The sequence below is a fragment of the Xiphophorus couchianus genome, chromosome 20 (genome assembly GCF_001444195.1).
Source record: "Xiphophorus couchianus chromosome 20, X_couchianus-1.0, whole genome shotgun sequence".
NCBI classification, from domain to species: Eukaryota; Metazoa; Chordata; class Actinopteri; order Cyprinodontiformes; family Poeciliidae; genus Xiphophorus; species Xiphophorus couchianus.
In genome coordinates this window covers 15061212-15074153 of record NC_040247.1, presented here as the reverse complement: position 1 = coordinate 15074153, position 12942 = coordinate 15061212, and the positions used below count along the sequence as shown (strand labels likewise).

The following is a 12942-nucleotide window of genomic DNA, read 5'->3' as shown; positions in this document are numbered from 1 at the left end:
AAAAGTTAAACTTTATCAGCTTAGGTAATAATTTTAAAGTTCATTTGTTATTTAGAGAACTCTGCACCCCTAGAAATCCTAAGTGTAAGTTGTGTTTGAATTTTTGTTTTGCTGTGTTTATGCAGTTGATTATCTGATTTTTTAAAGGTTTTCTCATCTCTAGTGGCCTTTTACTGTTGTCAAACAGGCAACTGACTTAGGAGAGAGGGGAAAAGCATTTGGCAAAGAATGTAAGGAATCTTAATTGAATAAATTTGATTTTTAAGAGATGTTAAGAATCTCTTTGTGGCTTATATTTGTGGTAGGGATCAGTCACTACAGAAGAAAAAATTTATTGAGCCGTTTATTTCATGATGCTGGTCGTTCTGTATAGAAAACATGTTACTATGGAAGTAGTCTGTGACTACTTGATCAGTTTATGCATCATTTTGATATCTTGAAGTTCAACCAAACTTCAAGATGTCAGTGTTAATTTTGTGCATTGTCACATTTAAAGAGTTAGATCTATGACAGTCAATGAGCTAAGCGGACTCAGGTATTTGGCCTGTATTATTTTAACGTACTTAACGAGGATAAAATAGATTCAAAGAGGGATTATCCCTCTGGCCTTGCAGTCGAGATAATCCTAATACACTCTGCAAAACACCCTTTGACAAACGTTGGAGTCTCCGAGAAAATGAGTGTCCATTATGGTTTTCAAATGTAAACTTCTCACATTTATTATTTAAGAAGACTTTACATCAAAACTCCTCTGTTTTGATTCATTTACAACAGAATTAAAGAGGAACAATGCATTCTCACATAAAAGCAAATAAGAAAAAAGCAGTAACACCTGCTTCAAAATATAATTAGAATCTAAATGTTAAGTATTTAATGACTATGTAAAACAAGATAAAATGACAATTATTCTTAATTTTTCAAATAAATAAAAAACTGCAGTAATTTTTTTAAAGACAAAAATCCTGACTTCTTGTTACTGCGCAAGTGTTTATCTTTTTACTTCTGACCTTCAATTAACTTGAAAACCAAAACAAAACTACAGGATTTGCAATCAAGAGAACTACAACATCTCAGATCTCCAATTGAGGACGCAGAGGAGATACACAAATTAGAATATTAAGAAATCCACCAGTACAAAAAGCCATGTAACAAAACTCATTAAACACTTTCTTCTACTGATACTGCAATTTTTATACACGTCATTTCATACCCATGACCCAAAATACAAATCCAAATGGAACATCCAGGAATATCAACTTTTAAAACACAATTCTAAAGATTATGTGATGAAACAATGATCATTAATTTCTTTGTATTTTAAATCTCAGAAAGATAGACTTTCTTACAATCTTTAAAACCAGTCTTTATCAATATTTCAATAGACTTTCTGATGGTCTGTTCAAAGTCCTTTTTAGCTTTGTTTTCCTTTCCTCTGCTTGGGGAATACTTTGGAGTTTGACATAAACTATTCAGGCATTTATAGGCTCCAAAATGCAACATTTGAAGAATAAAATGCTTTCACGTAAACTGAACTAAGAACTAAGTGGTAAAAAATAAAAAAATCTAAAAGGTTCGAAGCACAAATCTGTACTACCTTTTAGAAGTTCTGAAAAGTATAAATCAAGATCCCTTCAGAATATCCTCAAAAAAGTAGGGCACATTGAGGGAATTTTGCAGACATGACACCTAGGGTACATTTAAAGATTTTGGAAAACACTCAAAGAAATCTGAAACAACTAGATTACTTGAAAGTTGTAATTTGAATGTTTGTAAAAAAAAAAAAAAAAAGAAAACAGTTTTAAAAAGCCTTATTGCGAGTTCAGTAAAAAGTTAGCATTAAAAAATATTTTGTTTCATTAGACAGCACATCTGCTAACTAGGGATTGACTAACAAAATCTTTGACTTGCTGACCAAACCAAACATTAAAACTATCTTATTTTCTAGTCAATGTCCCATAAAAAGGTATAATAATAATAATAGTCAATTATAACGCCCTTCATTGTGGAAGTATCAGAAAGCTTCTTTGAGCCATTTTAAGTATCATTGAGGTATTTTTAATTTTTTTAATTATGATTTATTTCAGATTTTTACCACAACAATGATCACCAAATATAGTGGTGCTCCTTGTAAAATACTGGGACTTTTATTGGGAAATATTAAAGTTTTCTATCTAGAGAAAATACATGGGACATGTGCTTACAATTAATAGCTCTAACCATACTAATGGTGCTAATCCCTAATGTAAGACATTAAAGACTGTAAATGGACATGTCTACTATCATTATTTAATTATTTTTAAATGTTAGTATTTTTGGAGAGTTGTGGCAAAATGATTGCTTTTACAGAGATCTTGTACGTAAAATCGTCTCATGACATTGTGTATGCAAAGAAAAAAAGTTAATGAACTATTTTGTTTGAAAGAGTAATGGAGATTAACTTTAATTCTTTTTAGTTTCGTTTTATCTGTATAGATGGCTATTTTCTATTACCTGGAGGGGTTTACTGCATTAATGGATTTTCAGTAAAGCAGAGAGAAACAGCTGTGTAGCCCGGTCCTTAGTGATCTTACTTTGTCCTTGAAATCTGACAACTGTTAAACTTAGCATTTTTCCAAGCATATTTTTGTTACACAAATTTTAACTCCTACATCTGTAAAATTTGCTGATTTCTAATTATCTTTGTGAGTAGTAATATAAGAATACAGCGCTATTTTAGCTCACATTATGTTAAGGTCACATCTCATTAACAAAAATCACAGGTCCTTGAGAAGCTACTTTATTCTCTCTCTCATAAATCACTGCTTTGCCCAGATATGTCTCTGGTAAGCTGAAGCTTACTTGTGATTGGTTGATGCTAGCTTGTCTCTCGAACTGTTTGTCGTAGTCCCCTCTTGACTCAGTGAAGCTGTCCTGTCTGAAGGGGCCAAAACTGTCATCTGGCTGGTCAAAGCTGGACTCGCTGTAGAGTCGCTCTCGCATTTCACTGGATCGTTTCCTGGAAGAAGTCCTACTTGGGTATCTCTGGCCAGTCTTGTACCAGCCTGTCTCTTTAAAGACAAACCAAATGTTTCCAGACCAGAGGATTGCATTAAGAAAACCAAAAACCTGAAAAAAAGAAACCATTGTAAATGAATTATCACATCCAGACAGTTTCATTTTTGATTAAATACCTACAGTGGAAGTGTTTAGACGAGACCAGAGAGGTTCCTGCGTGGTGGCACATCTATTTTCCTTCTCTCTACAGGAAGCAATGAGAAGGAGTACCTCTGTTGGGTTTGTGGCTGCCTTGATATCAGTGAGGCTTTTAGCCCAACAGCAGCTGCTGAGCAGCCACATTAGAGAAAAGGTAACAGTGACAAGAAAATCCTGTTGCATTGTTCAGGACAGAAACACACAAGTAGAAGAAAGTCACAAAAGTCACTTATTAGTGTCATTTTAACACAATGCTCCTGATTTAACTAATCATTGAAATCAAATGTCACTGACCACCAGAGGGCCTCTGTTGTTCTTCAGATACTTGTTCTGGTAGAAAACGTAGACAAATGTTGCAAAGAAGGAGTACAGAAATGCCAAAACACCCACAGTTACGAAAAACTGAGCTGCAGCAGAGAAGTCGCCATTGAGGAAAACGACTTCTTCTCTGCTTGTGTCACATAAGGGAGCTTTGAAGTGGATCTGCTGCAATCTTCAAGACATAAAGAGACAGTTGAGAGCAACAAGTAAAGGTTGTCATTAACTCTGTAGGGAGGATGTGTCTATCAACATTTCATTGGTTTTTGGAAGCATACTCATTAAGATGAAAAAAAAAGATCTCTTAGGATACTTAAGAGAAATGTAAAAATTTATAATTTAATACAAAATTGTACTAATACATTATTAAAAATATTAATATTTGTATTAATATCCACAAATGGCTTAATCTTAAAAATGCACCCATTTGTCAACCACAAATTCTGAAAAAAAATCTGAAAGAATTATCTGCACATCTTTGACTAATATGACTATTTAATGTCCTACCAACAACAAAGATCTAAGACAGAATAATGAATCAGCAAGTCACAGGTATTTAGATTAACCCATTTTGTTTGAATGCAACACATTCACATTCCAACCTCTCATAAAAGGGTACATGAAAGGTAAGGAGAATGGAGACTGTGCATGTGCAACAATGATTGTTTTGAAATGTGACATTTGAGATAAAATATTATTTAAAAATCCACCCCTGACCAAAAAAAAAAACAAACTTCTTTAAGCTGCCCCCTGCTGCCATCTGTTATTTATTTATGTAGCTTGTGTTGTCAAAGCATTACTTCAATTTCCATCTTCCATTGCCTAAAATTCTTGCATTAAAATGGCAACGTGCTTAAAAATATGCACGAGGGACCAGCTGAGGGGACTGTTTTTACTGCAAGCACAGTTATATAAGTAACACTGAAAACCTAGAGATGTTAAAGTGGGTCGGCATCTCCACTCAGCCTGGTTTAAAACTGGGTGAGCTTCAACAGAGAGCAGCTCTGCTAAACTGGACAACTAAATTTTAGTCTCTTCACGAAACTTTGTAGTTAGACACTGTTGATTAAAATTCTTAAGATTATGTAAATATTTGAAGTTTTTGGTTGATTTTATCTAAGACAATTTGTTATACAATTAATCATTTTGTGTCTCCTCGACTTTAAGATCCTTCGTTTTCAAGATAAATCTCTATTTTAAGAGTCACAAAAAATGATTTACCTGAAAGGATAGCCAAAATCAATATTGATGCTGAGGTTGTTCTGTCTCTGGGCAGAGCAGTCCACTTTAACCTGAAGATAGCCATGATATCCTCCACAGGTGGCAAATGCACAAATGGCAAAAATCTATCAAAAGAACACGTTTTAAAAAGTTTTGAAAGAGTAGCCATCTGTTGGTGATTTCCTTGAATGAATTCTCCTGAAGCACCAATTGATTGTGTGAGCTTGCTGCATAATGAATGCACATCAATAAATCAAGTGAGAGATTATTACAGTTCAAAATGAGTTTGAAAACAAAGCCTGAATAATTTAAAGGAAGGAAGATAATTAACAGAGCTGCGTACTGTGCCCTAGAGGGAGCCCACAGCGGTAGAGTCAGAATCTGTTTGTTCATGTAGCACCAAATCTGGACTCTATCAGTAAGACAGCCTTATTGAGTCAACAACTTTTTTTTTTACTTTTAAACAAGAAAAATGCCTTTCATCACCTTTGCCAAACTATCTGATGAAAATAAAATATCATCATGTCAAAGTGTTGTTATTAATATGTATTAATTTGCAACCTAAGGCAAAAATAATTACATTTACAGTGAATAATCAGAACACACTTGAAAAGGAATAAAGAAAGGGAACTCACCGGAGCAAATATAACCATACACATTTAAAGACCAAAGAGCCTTACTCCATGCAGCGCCGGCAGCTGTAGTCATCAGGCTGAGATGTAACTGATGCAGACAGGAAAACCAAAGCCACTCTTCCAGCAGAGAGGGGTGGGCTGACAGGGGTAGTCTCCCCCGAGGAGGAGCTGGAGATGAGGTCAAACTCTGCATTCAATCATCAATGCTCTTAACTGCAACTTCAGACAAATATTTGCAAAATATAATGTTTTTTTTGTTTGTTTTTTTTTATCTGGACTAAAAAAGAATCAAAAATCTTCTTTTTTGAAGCTCTGTAGAAAAATCTAGAAAAAAGTGAGGCTATATTTACAACATAAAACAAATTGAGGATCTGGGACAGATTTTGATCATATAAATAATTTGGGTGGTCACAGAGTTATTGCTGGCTGCACATCTATTTGATGTGTGTAAATAGAGATCAGTGAACATGAGGTCTATATTTGAGATTCATAATCAAAACAGTTATGCTTTTGTATCTGTAATTAATTAATGGTAATTTTTCATGCAAAACAAATGGTTCTGTTGTCAGATTTAGCATTAAGTTGACTGAAGTTTTAATTGGTAGCCCTTTAGAAGTTGCTTGCTGCAATTTTATATTTCAAACACAGTTTACCACTGCATATCAAATATGAACCTACAACCATTTTTTTTAAATTCCATAAATGTTTTCTCTATGTTTTCCTAGAAAATGTCTTGGTGCGCTTGTATAATGATTAGTTCATGTTAACAGCATTGTCTGTCAAAAAGTATCTTGCTGACCTCTTTTGGTGAAAAATCTGTATTACACATTCATGTTTAAGCGTTTGACTGCATTTCAACCAAAGCTTAAGCCAGGAAGCCTGAACATGATGTTTGGTAATTCACAAGTCTATTTGCTCCTTCCTTTTCCACTTTTCCTTTTCTAATGAAGGGTATTTGCTTTACTCCCAGGCATAATCTTTAATATTATTACCGAAAGTCAGGAAAAATCTATGTGAGAAAGCATTTAAAACCTCTCTCTTTTATAAATAAACCACAAATTGACCCAAGAGTAATAAATAGATCTAAATTAATGTATTTAAGTACATTTTAAAAGATTTAAAGGTACAGGACTTTTTTTTCAGGTGAACGATATCATGTTCAACTTCAATTCAGATTAAGACCAAAAAAAATATGAAATTATTTCCCCAAAAAAATGAAATGTGATTGTGACTCATCACATTCAAAGATGTGTTTTGGGTAGTCATGTTGTTGGCAGTAAATATTTCCTGTAGCAGTCAATCTTGTGATGAATCTGAGTACTGTTGCTCTATGGAATCTCACAAATATGGCATGATAACAGCTCAGTTTCTGATCAACAGAGGCAATATTTCACAGTAATATGTGTACTGCATGACACCATTAAGTGTTGGCAGTCCACCTCATCTGATCTTCTTTAAATCTCTGTCTGGTCGGCCATACGGTTGGACAGAGAGACATTGGAGTCTGGGATATGATTCTTCCCCATTAGAATGGATGGAGGAGATGATTTGAACTTCCTCTGCCCCTTTCTGCTCTTTGGTTCTGCTCTGCATCCATGAAGTATCTTTTTGAACTCCTCTGGAATTTGGGGTTATAGTTCATACATTATTTGAGATTTTGAGATGCTAATCATCATTTCTCAGTTGTAAAAGCAATACCCTGTTCCATGGTTGCACAGAAGTAAAAATCTTTCTGGCTGCACAGCAACAAAACCAGAAGGTTGTAACCAGAGAGTCCATGAGTCGTATGGGCCTATATGTTTCATGTTTTAATTCTGAAGATTAAACCAACTACTGTTCACTTTTAGAGGTATGTTATATTTTTTAATAAAACGTGTGCACTGCTTAGCAGAGCCTTGTTTGTGTGGGCGTCTTGGCCAGGTCAACCCCTGCAAATGAAATTGTAAATCAAAGTAGGGTTTTCCTACTAAAATAAAATAAATAAATACATTTCATTTTAATACATTTTCCCCTGTATCCACTTGTCCATGCAGGGCCATCACCTTTCTCCAGGGACAGCTGGGTAAGAAGCGAGGTTGCCAGTCCACCACAGGGTAACACAGAGATACACAGTACAAATAACCATGGGCATTCACACCTAAGGATAATTTAAAGAGACTAATCAACAGTTATGTTTTTGGACTGGATGAGGAAGCTGGAAAGCCCAAAAAGAAACCACACACAAACAGGACAACATGCAAACTTCAAGCAGAAAGATCAAACACAAGACCTTCTTGATTTTGAAGCTCTACGATGGTCTGCTAAACTTTATTAATTGTTTTACATTTATGACCAAAATTCATACTGCTGGCAGATTTAGAATTCTTTTAATTTCTCCAGCATTTTCTGACTAGTAAAAAGACAGATGTCTCAAGTGGAACAACCTTGAGTCTGACAGAGAATCTGTGGAGTTAGCTAAAGATTAGAGTGATGGTAAACAGACCTTCTATCCTCAAATACTTGCAGCTCATCACTAAAGATGAGAGATGAAAGATGATTATTTTTCATGCCATTCAAAAACGAGTCAATACAGTAACAAGTGTTTCAAAATTCATGTCCTCTTCGCATTGCTTTATTAACTTTTGATAAATGTTGGACTCATTTTCTAACATTGATTTAAAGAGAATAATTTGAAATCAAAATATATCAGGAGTCTGAATAATGTTAAGATTAAATGTGACTATTCATAAGATCTAAAATATCTGGTGTTTTATCTTAATGGAATTTAAACATCTACAAAGTGCTTTTGATATTCATTACTTCAGTCTATATTTCTCTGTGATTTATTTATGGTGATGCAGGGTGAGGAGGTAAGGACAGAAGCAGTTTAATCACAGGTGCCAGTGTGAAGGTAAAGTAATTACAAGAATTACCACAAGATTTGATTAAAAATGAAAGAAAAAAAAGAAGCTTTTAAAGACATATCCAGCTCATATCCTGATGTGGTAAGAATTATTTTATTCCTTTGACATTTTATTAACTTGGATAAAACAGGAAGGTTCTGAGACAAAACACTTGAACGGATGAACTTATGTAACCATCAGGATCAGCAGGCTATTTATACATGCAATTTAGGTTTATTGTTTTCAGTCGATGTGATGGTAATTAGATGTGACTGGATACCTACGGTGGCCGACAGGTGCAAATGCGCAGCAAAAGAGAAAACATGCAAACAAACAAAAAACACGCGCACAAATTAAATGCGGCAAGCAAAAAGCGAATGAAATGCAGCAAACAAAAAGAGAGACGCAAACAAAAAAGAAAACACCCCCGAATGAAATGCAGCAAACAAAAAGTGTTGAAAACGGAAGTGCTCCAGACCACTAGGGGGAGTCAGAGTCGAGACCGAGCCCAGAACGGTATGACTGACACAAAGTCTATCACGCTACCCATAAATTATTCTGTTATTCTATAATATTATAAAAGACGGCGTATCTGAAAAGAAATATAGTTATACGTACCTTTACTTTTTTTCAAATTTCTTTCTCTGAATCTTGCATCTGGTCCCATAGAAATGAATACTATTTTCTTTGACTCCCCCTAGTGGTCTGGAGCACTTCCGTTTTCAACACTTTTTGTTTGCTGCATTTCATTCGGGGGTGTTTTCTTTTTTGTTTGCGTCTCTCTTTTTGTTTGCTGCATTTCATTCGGGGGTGTCTTCTTTTTTGTTTGCGTCTCTCTTTTTGTTTGCTGCATTTCATTCGGGGGTGTCTTCTTTTTTGTTTGCGTCTCTCTTTTTGTTTGCTGCATTTCATTCGGGGGTGTCTTCTTTTTTGTTTGCGTCTCTCTTTTTGTTTGCTGCATTTCATTCGGGGGTGTCTTCTTTTTTGTTTGCTGCATTTCATTCGGGGGTGTCTTCTTTTTTGTTTGCGTCTCTCTTTTTGTTTGCTGCATTTCATTCGCTTTTTGCTTGCCGCATTTAATTTGTGCGCGTGTTTTTTGTTTGTTTGCATGTTTTCTCTTTTGCTGCGCATTTGCACCTGTCGGCCACCGTAGATACCCGCTGTTATTTAAAGCAAATAGATCTGTGGAGGTGTTTGTGGCAGGAACGCTGAAAAACAAGGAATGTTACTGCTAATCAGTCTAGAAAAGGTTACAAAAGAACACATCAGGGCGAAGAGCTCACAACTTTAAGACACATCACAATAACTGAACCTGATTAAACAGTGCTAATGATGCATGCTGCTCTTCTCCAAAGGTCATCACCAAACCTTTTAAATCCCAAACTGTTGCAACAATCTGAGCTCCAACCTGAAGTGTTGTAATCCAAGGTCAGTTCTGTTTAACTCTGGCAGATCATTTCAGCTTAACTTGCATATATTTTCTATTTACTTTCTATACAGGCTGGCAATACATCAAATAGAGCTTATTCTGATTAATCCAACTCTTACTTTTTGCTGATTAAGATAGCTTGATAACAACATACCTCTAGCTTTTCCTACTTCCAGCACTAAAACCTGTAAAGAACATCAAAGAATTAAAACAAAGTATGCTTTTATTTTATCTTTTAAACGGTGTTAGTACACAGTTATCTAAAAGTAATTTCAATCTAAAATTTTTGAGCAATATAAACCCATGTGCACAATCATCTGGAAGAAGTAAAATAGATGAGTTTTTCTGTGGAATGAGACAGAACGGGCTGAGACCTATCAACATGCCATAATGAATGTGTTTAAAAATCTTGATGGACTTGACAGACACCCAGTGAAGGAAACTGAAGACACATGACATGAGAACTCTTTTAATACCCATTTTCTTAATGCTTGGGGCTAACGGGGACATTAAACTGATGTGGCAATCTTGATGAGATGAAAGATGAACCCCGCCAACCCCCAGGTGTGGCCAAAAATATGAATGATCTGATCTTCTCCTTTGCAGGACAAGGATCTTCCCAATTTTTATTTCATCGATCTCGTTTACTTCAGTGTGCAAAAAAGTCCAGACCTAGTGTACTTTACTGCATGTGTTCTTCCCCGCTATATATTGTTGTTCTACCCAAGTCTCTAGAGCAACGAATTTGTACCAAATCCGAGCTGATAATTCTAGCAGCAATAAGTTCATATGTTCATCTTCTGTAAGTCTCTCACATAATTCCATTTTAGCTCATTCCTTGTTGTCAATCAGTTGTAGATTTGCTGTGCCTTATCTTACCATTATTGTTCTGTTACACAATAGTTTATCAAGATGGGTAAAGTGTTTTCACCAGACACAACAACAAACACTGATAGAACGAGGGTTCGAACCAGCAACCCACCAGTTACAAGACAAACTCCTACCACCATCGCCACTAGTGAATAACAATTTTCATTTTTAATTAAAAGGACCCAGTGAAAGTCAAGATCAAGATCCAGTTGAGTATCTGCAGCAGTGCTTTATTTCCACACTGTTCACTCAGAGGAGGAGCAATAAAAAGGAACTAAAGGGAAATAATAAAACAATTTCAGTTTTATCTCAAATTTTGTATCATTTGGCCCCTGATAAATTAACTCTCCACAGCGGGAAAACGGGAGATTCCTCCTCACCTAGACTTTTCAGTTGCACGTCCATAATATTAATTAAAAATAATTCAAAGCTTACAACTTCTGGCTCCTCCACCAACTTGGAGTTACTTCACTGAATAAGAAACCAGCATGTTTTATCAGACTGGCACCGGAAACTCTTCCAGTAAAATTAGCAGAGACAATAATTTGCACTAAATGCATGATTTTGGCCTACCTTTTCTTTGTACACACACAAAGAATCACGTTAACGCGGTACTTTCCTAATTACTCTGTAGCGGTGGTTTACTACGGGGTTTTCACCAACAGGGGTCAGTACTGAGCTGTTCTGAATAAGAAAAAATTAATCAATCTACAGCTATGTTCTCTTCCTACTTTCTCACTGCATTTGATGTTTCTCCTCGCTGCAGAGTATGGTTGACAAATGAGTGTCCTACATGCAGGATGAGTTAAATACCCAGATGTCGACTTCCATCTATGGATAATCATATTCTGCAGTTTCTCAGAATACTGTGCTTCTTCTACAGCTCAGAGAATGTTTTTTTTTTTTTTTTGTCATGTGAAAGTGGTGAGGCTCCAGCATCTCGCCGCATTCATTATTAATGAATCTTTTTCTGGCATCATCTCGCCTCTCTACCCTGAAAACTGTTGGTAGGGAAGAGATGAGCATAAATCTGATGAGAGTCATTGGTACCACATATCAGTCTTACTGTCCGATGTAGATTCTGTTTCCTGCTTTATGGGACTTGAACTCTTTCCTAATATGTAACCAGGACTAAAGATGAATAGGTTTAGCTATGAATATGTTTACAATTAGTCAATGTTTGTAGCCTGGAGTCACCCATGAATGTCCTACATATAGGCTTTAGAAATACTTGTGGGTTTTTTTTTTTGTTATGAATAGAGAAAAACCTGCTGAGTCTTTTGGGATTTTACCTCAAATTCAATGTGAGATTATTGTCAAAAAGGAAACATGATGAAATAAAATATATATATATATATATATATATATATATATATATATTTAAAAATGGTTGGGTGTGGGTGTATAAGACCGGGTTATATAAAAGGATTTGTAGATTGTAAATTATTTAAAATAGATTTTTCCTGAAGCCATGCACAACATAAACCTATTTCCATCTATGAACCTTTTTTCTTTAATTCCCTAAGACTCCATACATTTTGAAGCTTTTACAAATAAACAATAGCTCCATGTTACATATCACAAAGTATCAGATCCCTCTGGATGCAAACAAATTCCTGGTGAAAAGTGTTAAACGTCATCCTTGGCTGGGTGGGAAGTCCTTTTCTAAGACAGCTACATAATAGCTGCAATACTGACACTGACCCTATTCCATCAATCTCACATTAAAAACGCGCCCGGCATTTAAATATTTCAAAGAGCTCCCCAGTAAACTTCAGAGAGGCTCTGACACTCTCCCTCTCTTTCTGTGTGGTTCTTCTGACAAGCACTTTGATGCAGTTAAACCTGCATCTTACTGCTGATGACTGAAGACCAAGCACTTGTCTATAACGAGGAATATAGATCCAAACGGCCTGATCTCAAGTGCAAAAGATAAATCTGTGACTGGGAAAAAACTTTGCACCCTTTCTGTCACACCCTCCCACTTGTGCTTCAGCAGTCTGAGAAAATATCCAGCATGGAACCGTAAATAGAAAGAATAGCCAGGAGGCTTCATAAATGAGGGAAAGTGACGGAGGGAAGTCATGAATATCTTATTATGCAGAGTCTGTGATGTTGCAGCTGTTTGGTGCGTTTCTCTGGCATTTAAGACAGCTTCATAGTAGCGCGCATGTTAAATCAATAAATGTGTCTCATTGACCCTATAGGTTGTGCCAGATTTTCTTTTATTTATTTTCTTAGTTCTTTTGATCTGCATTTTGCCATTAGCTAAGGTGTAATGAAAAGAGCATTATCAGGTCAAAAAGACTTTCAGATCGGCTTAAGATAGGCTATTTCTGTCTGAGTATAAGACAGACAGAAATAGCCAAAAATTATCAGGTATTTTTGACCTGAT

General features: G+C 35.6%; 1 protein-coding gene across 1 annotated transcript; it reads right to left on the bottom strand.

Moving 5' to 3' along the window:
- Positions 1 to 690: 690 nt before the first annotated feature.
- Positions 691 to 5457, bottom strand: synprb (synaptoporin b). The gene is made up of 5 exons (XM_028002811.1): positions 5367 to 5457; positions 4732 to 4856; positions 3487 to 3685; positions 3175 to 3366; positions 691 to 3105 (listed from the first exon to the last, which is right to left on the bottom strand). Exons 1-5 carry the CDS (start codon positions 5388 to 5390, stop codon positions 2734 to 2736), a joined length of 912 nt encoding a protein of 303 aa, XP_027858612.1. The 5' UTR covers positions 5391 to 5457; the 3' UTR covers positions 691 to 2733.
- Positions 5458 to 12942: the final 7485 nt, after the last annotated feature.

What these genes read in the sequence shown, in the direction of transcription:
- synprb (XM_028002811.1), bottom strand. Translation starts at nt 5,390, where the DNA reads ATGTGTATGGTTATATTTGCTCCG. An exon ending in GTATGGTTATATTTGCTCCG is followed by an intron (nt 4,857 to 5,366) that starts GTGAGTTCCCTT and finishes TTCTTTTGATAG; the next exon opens with ATTTTTGCCATTTGTGCATT. An exon ending in ACAACAGAGGCCCTCTGGTG is followed by an intron (nt 3,367 to 3,486) that starts GTCAGTGACATT and finishes ACAATGCAACAG; the next exon opens with GATTTTCTTGTCACTGTTAC.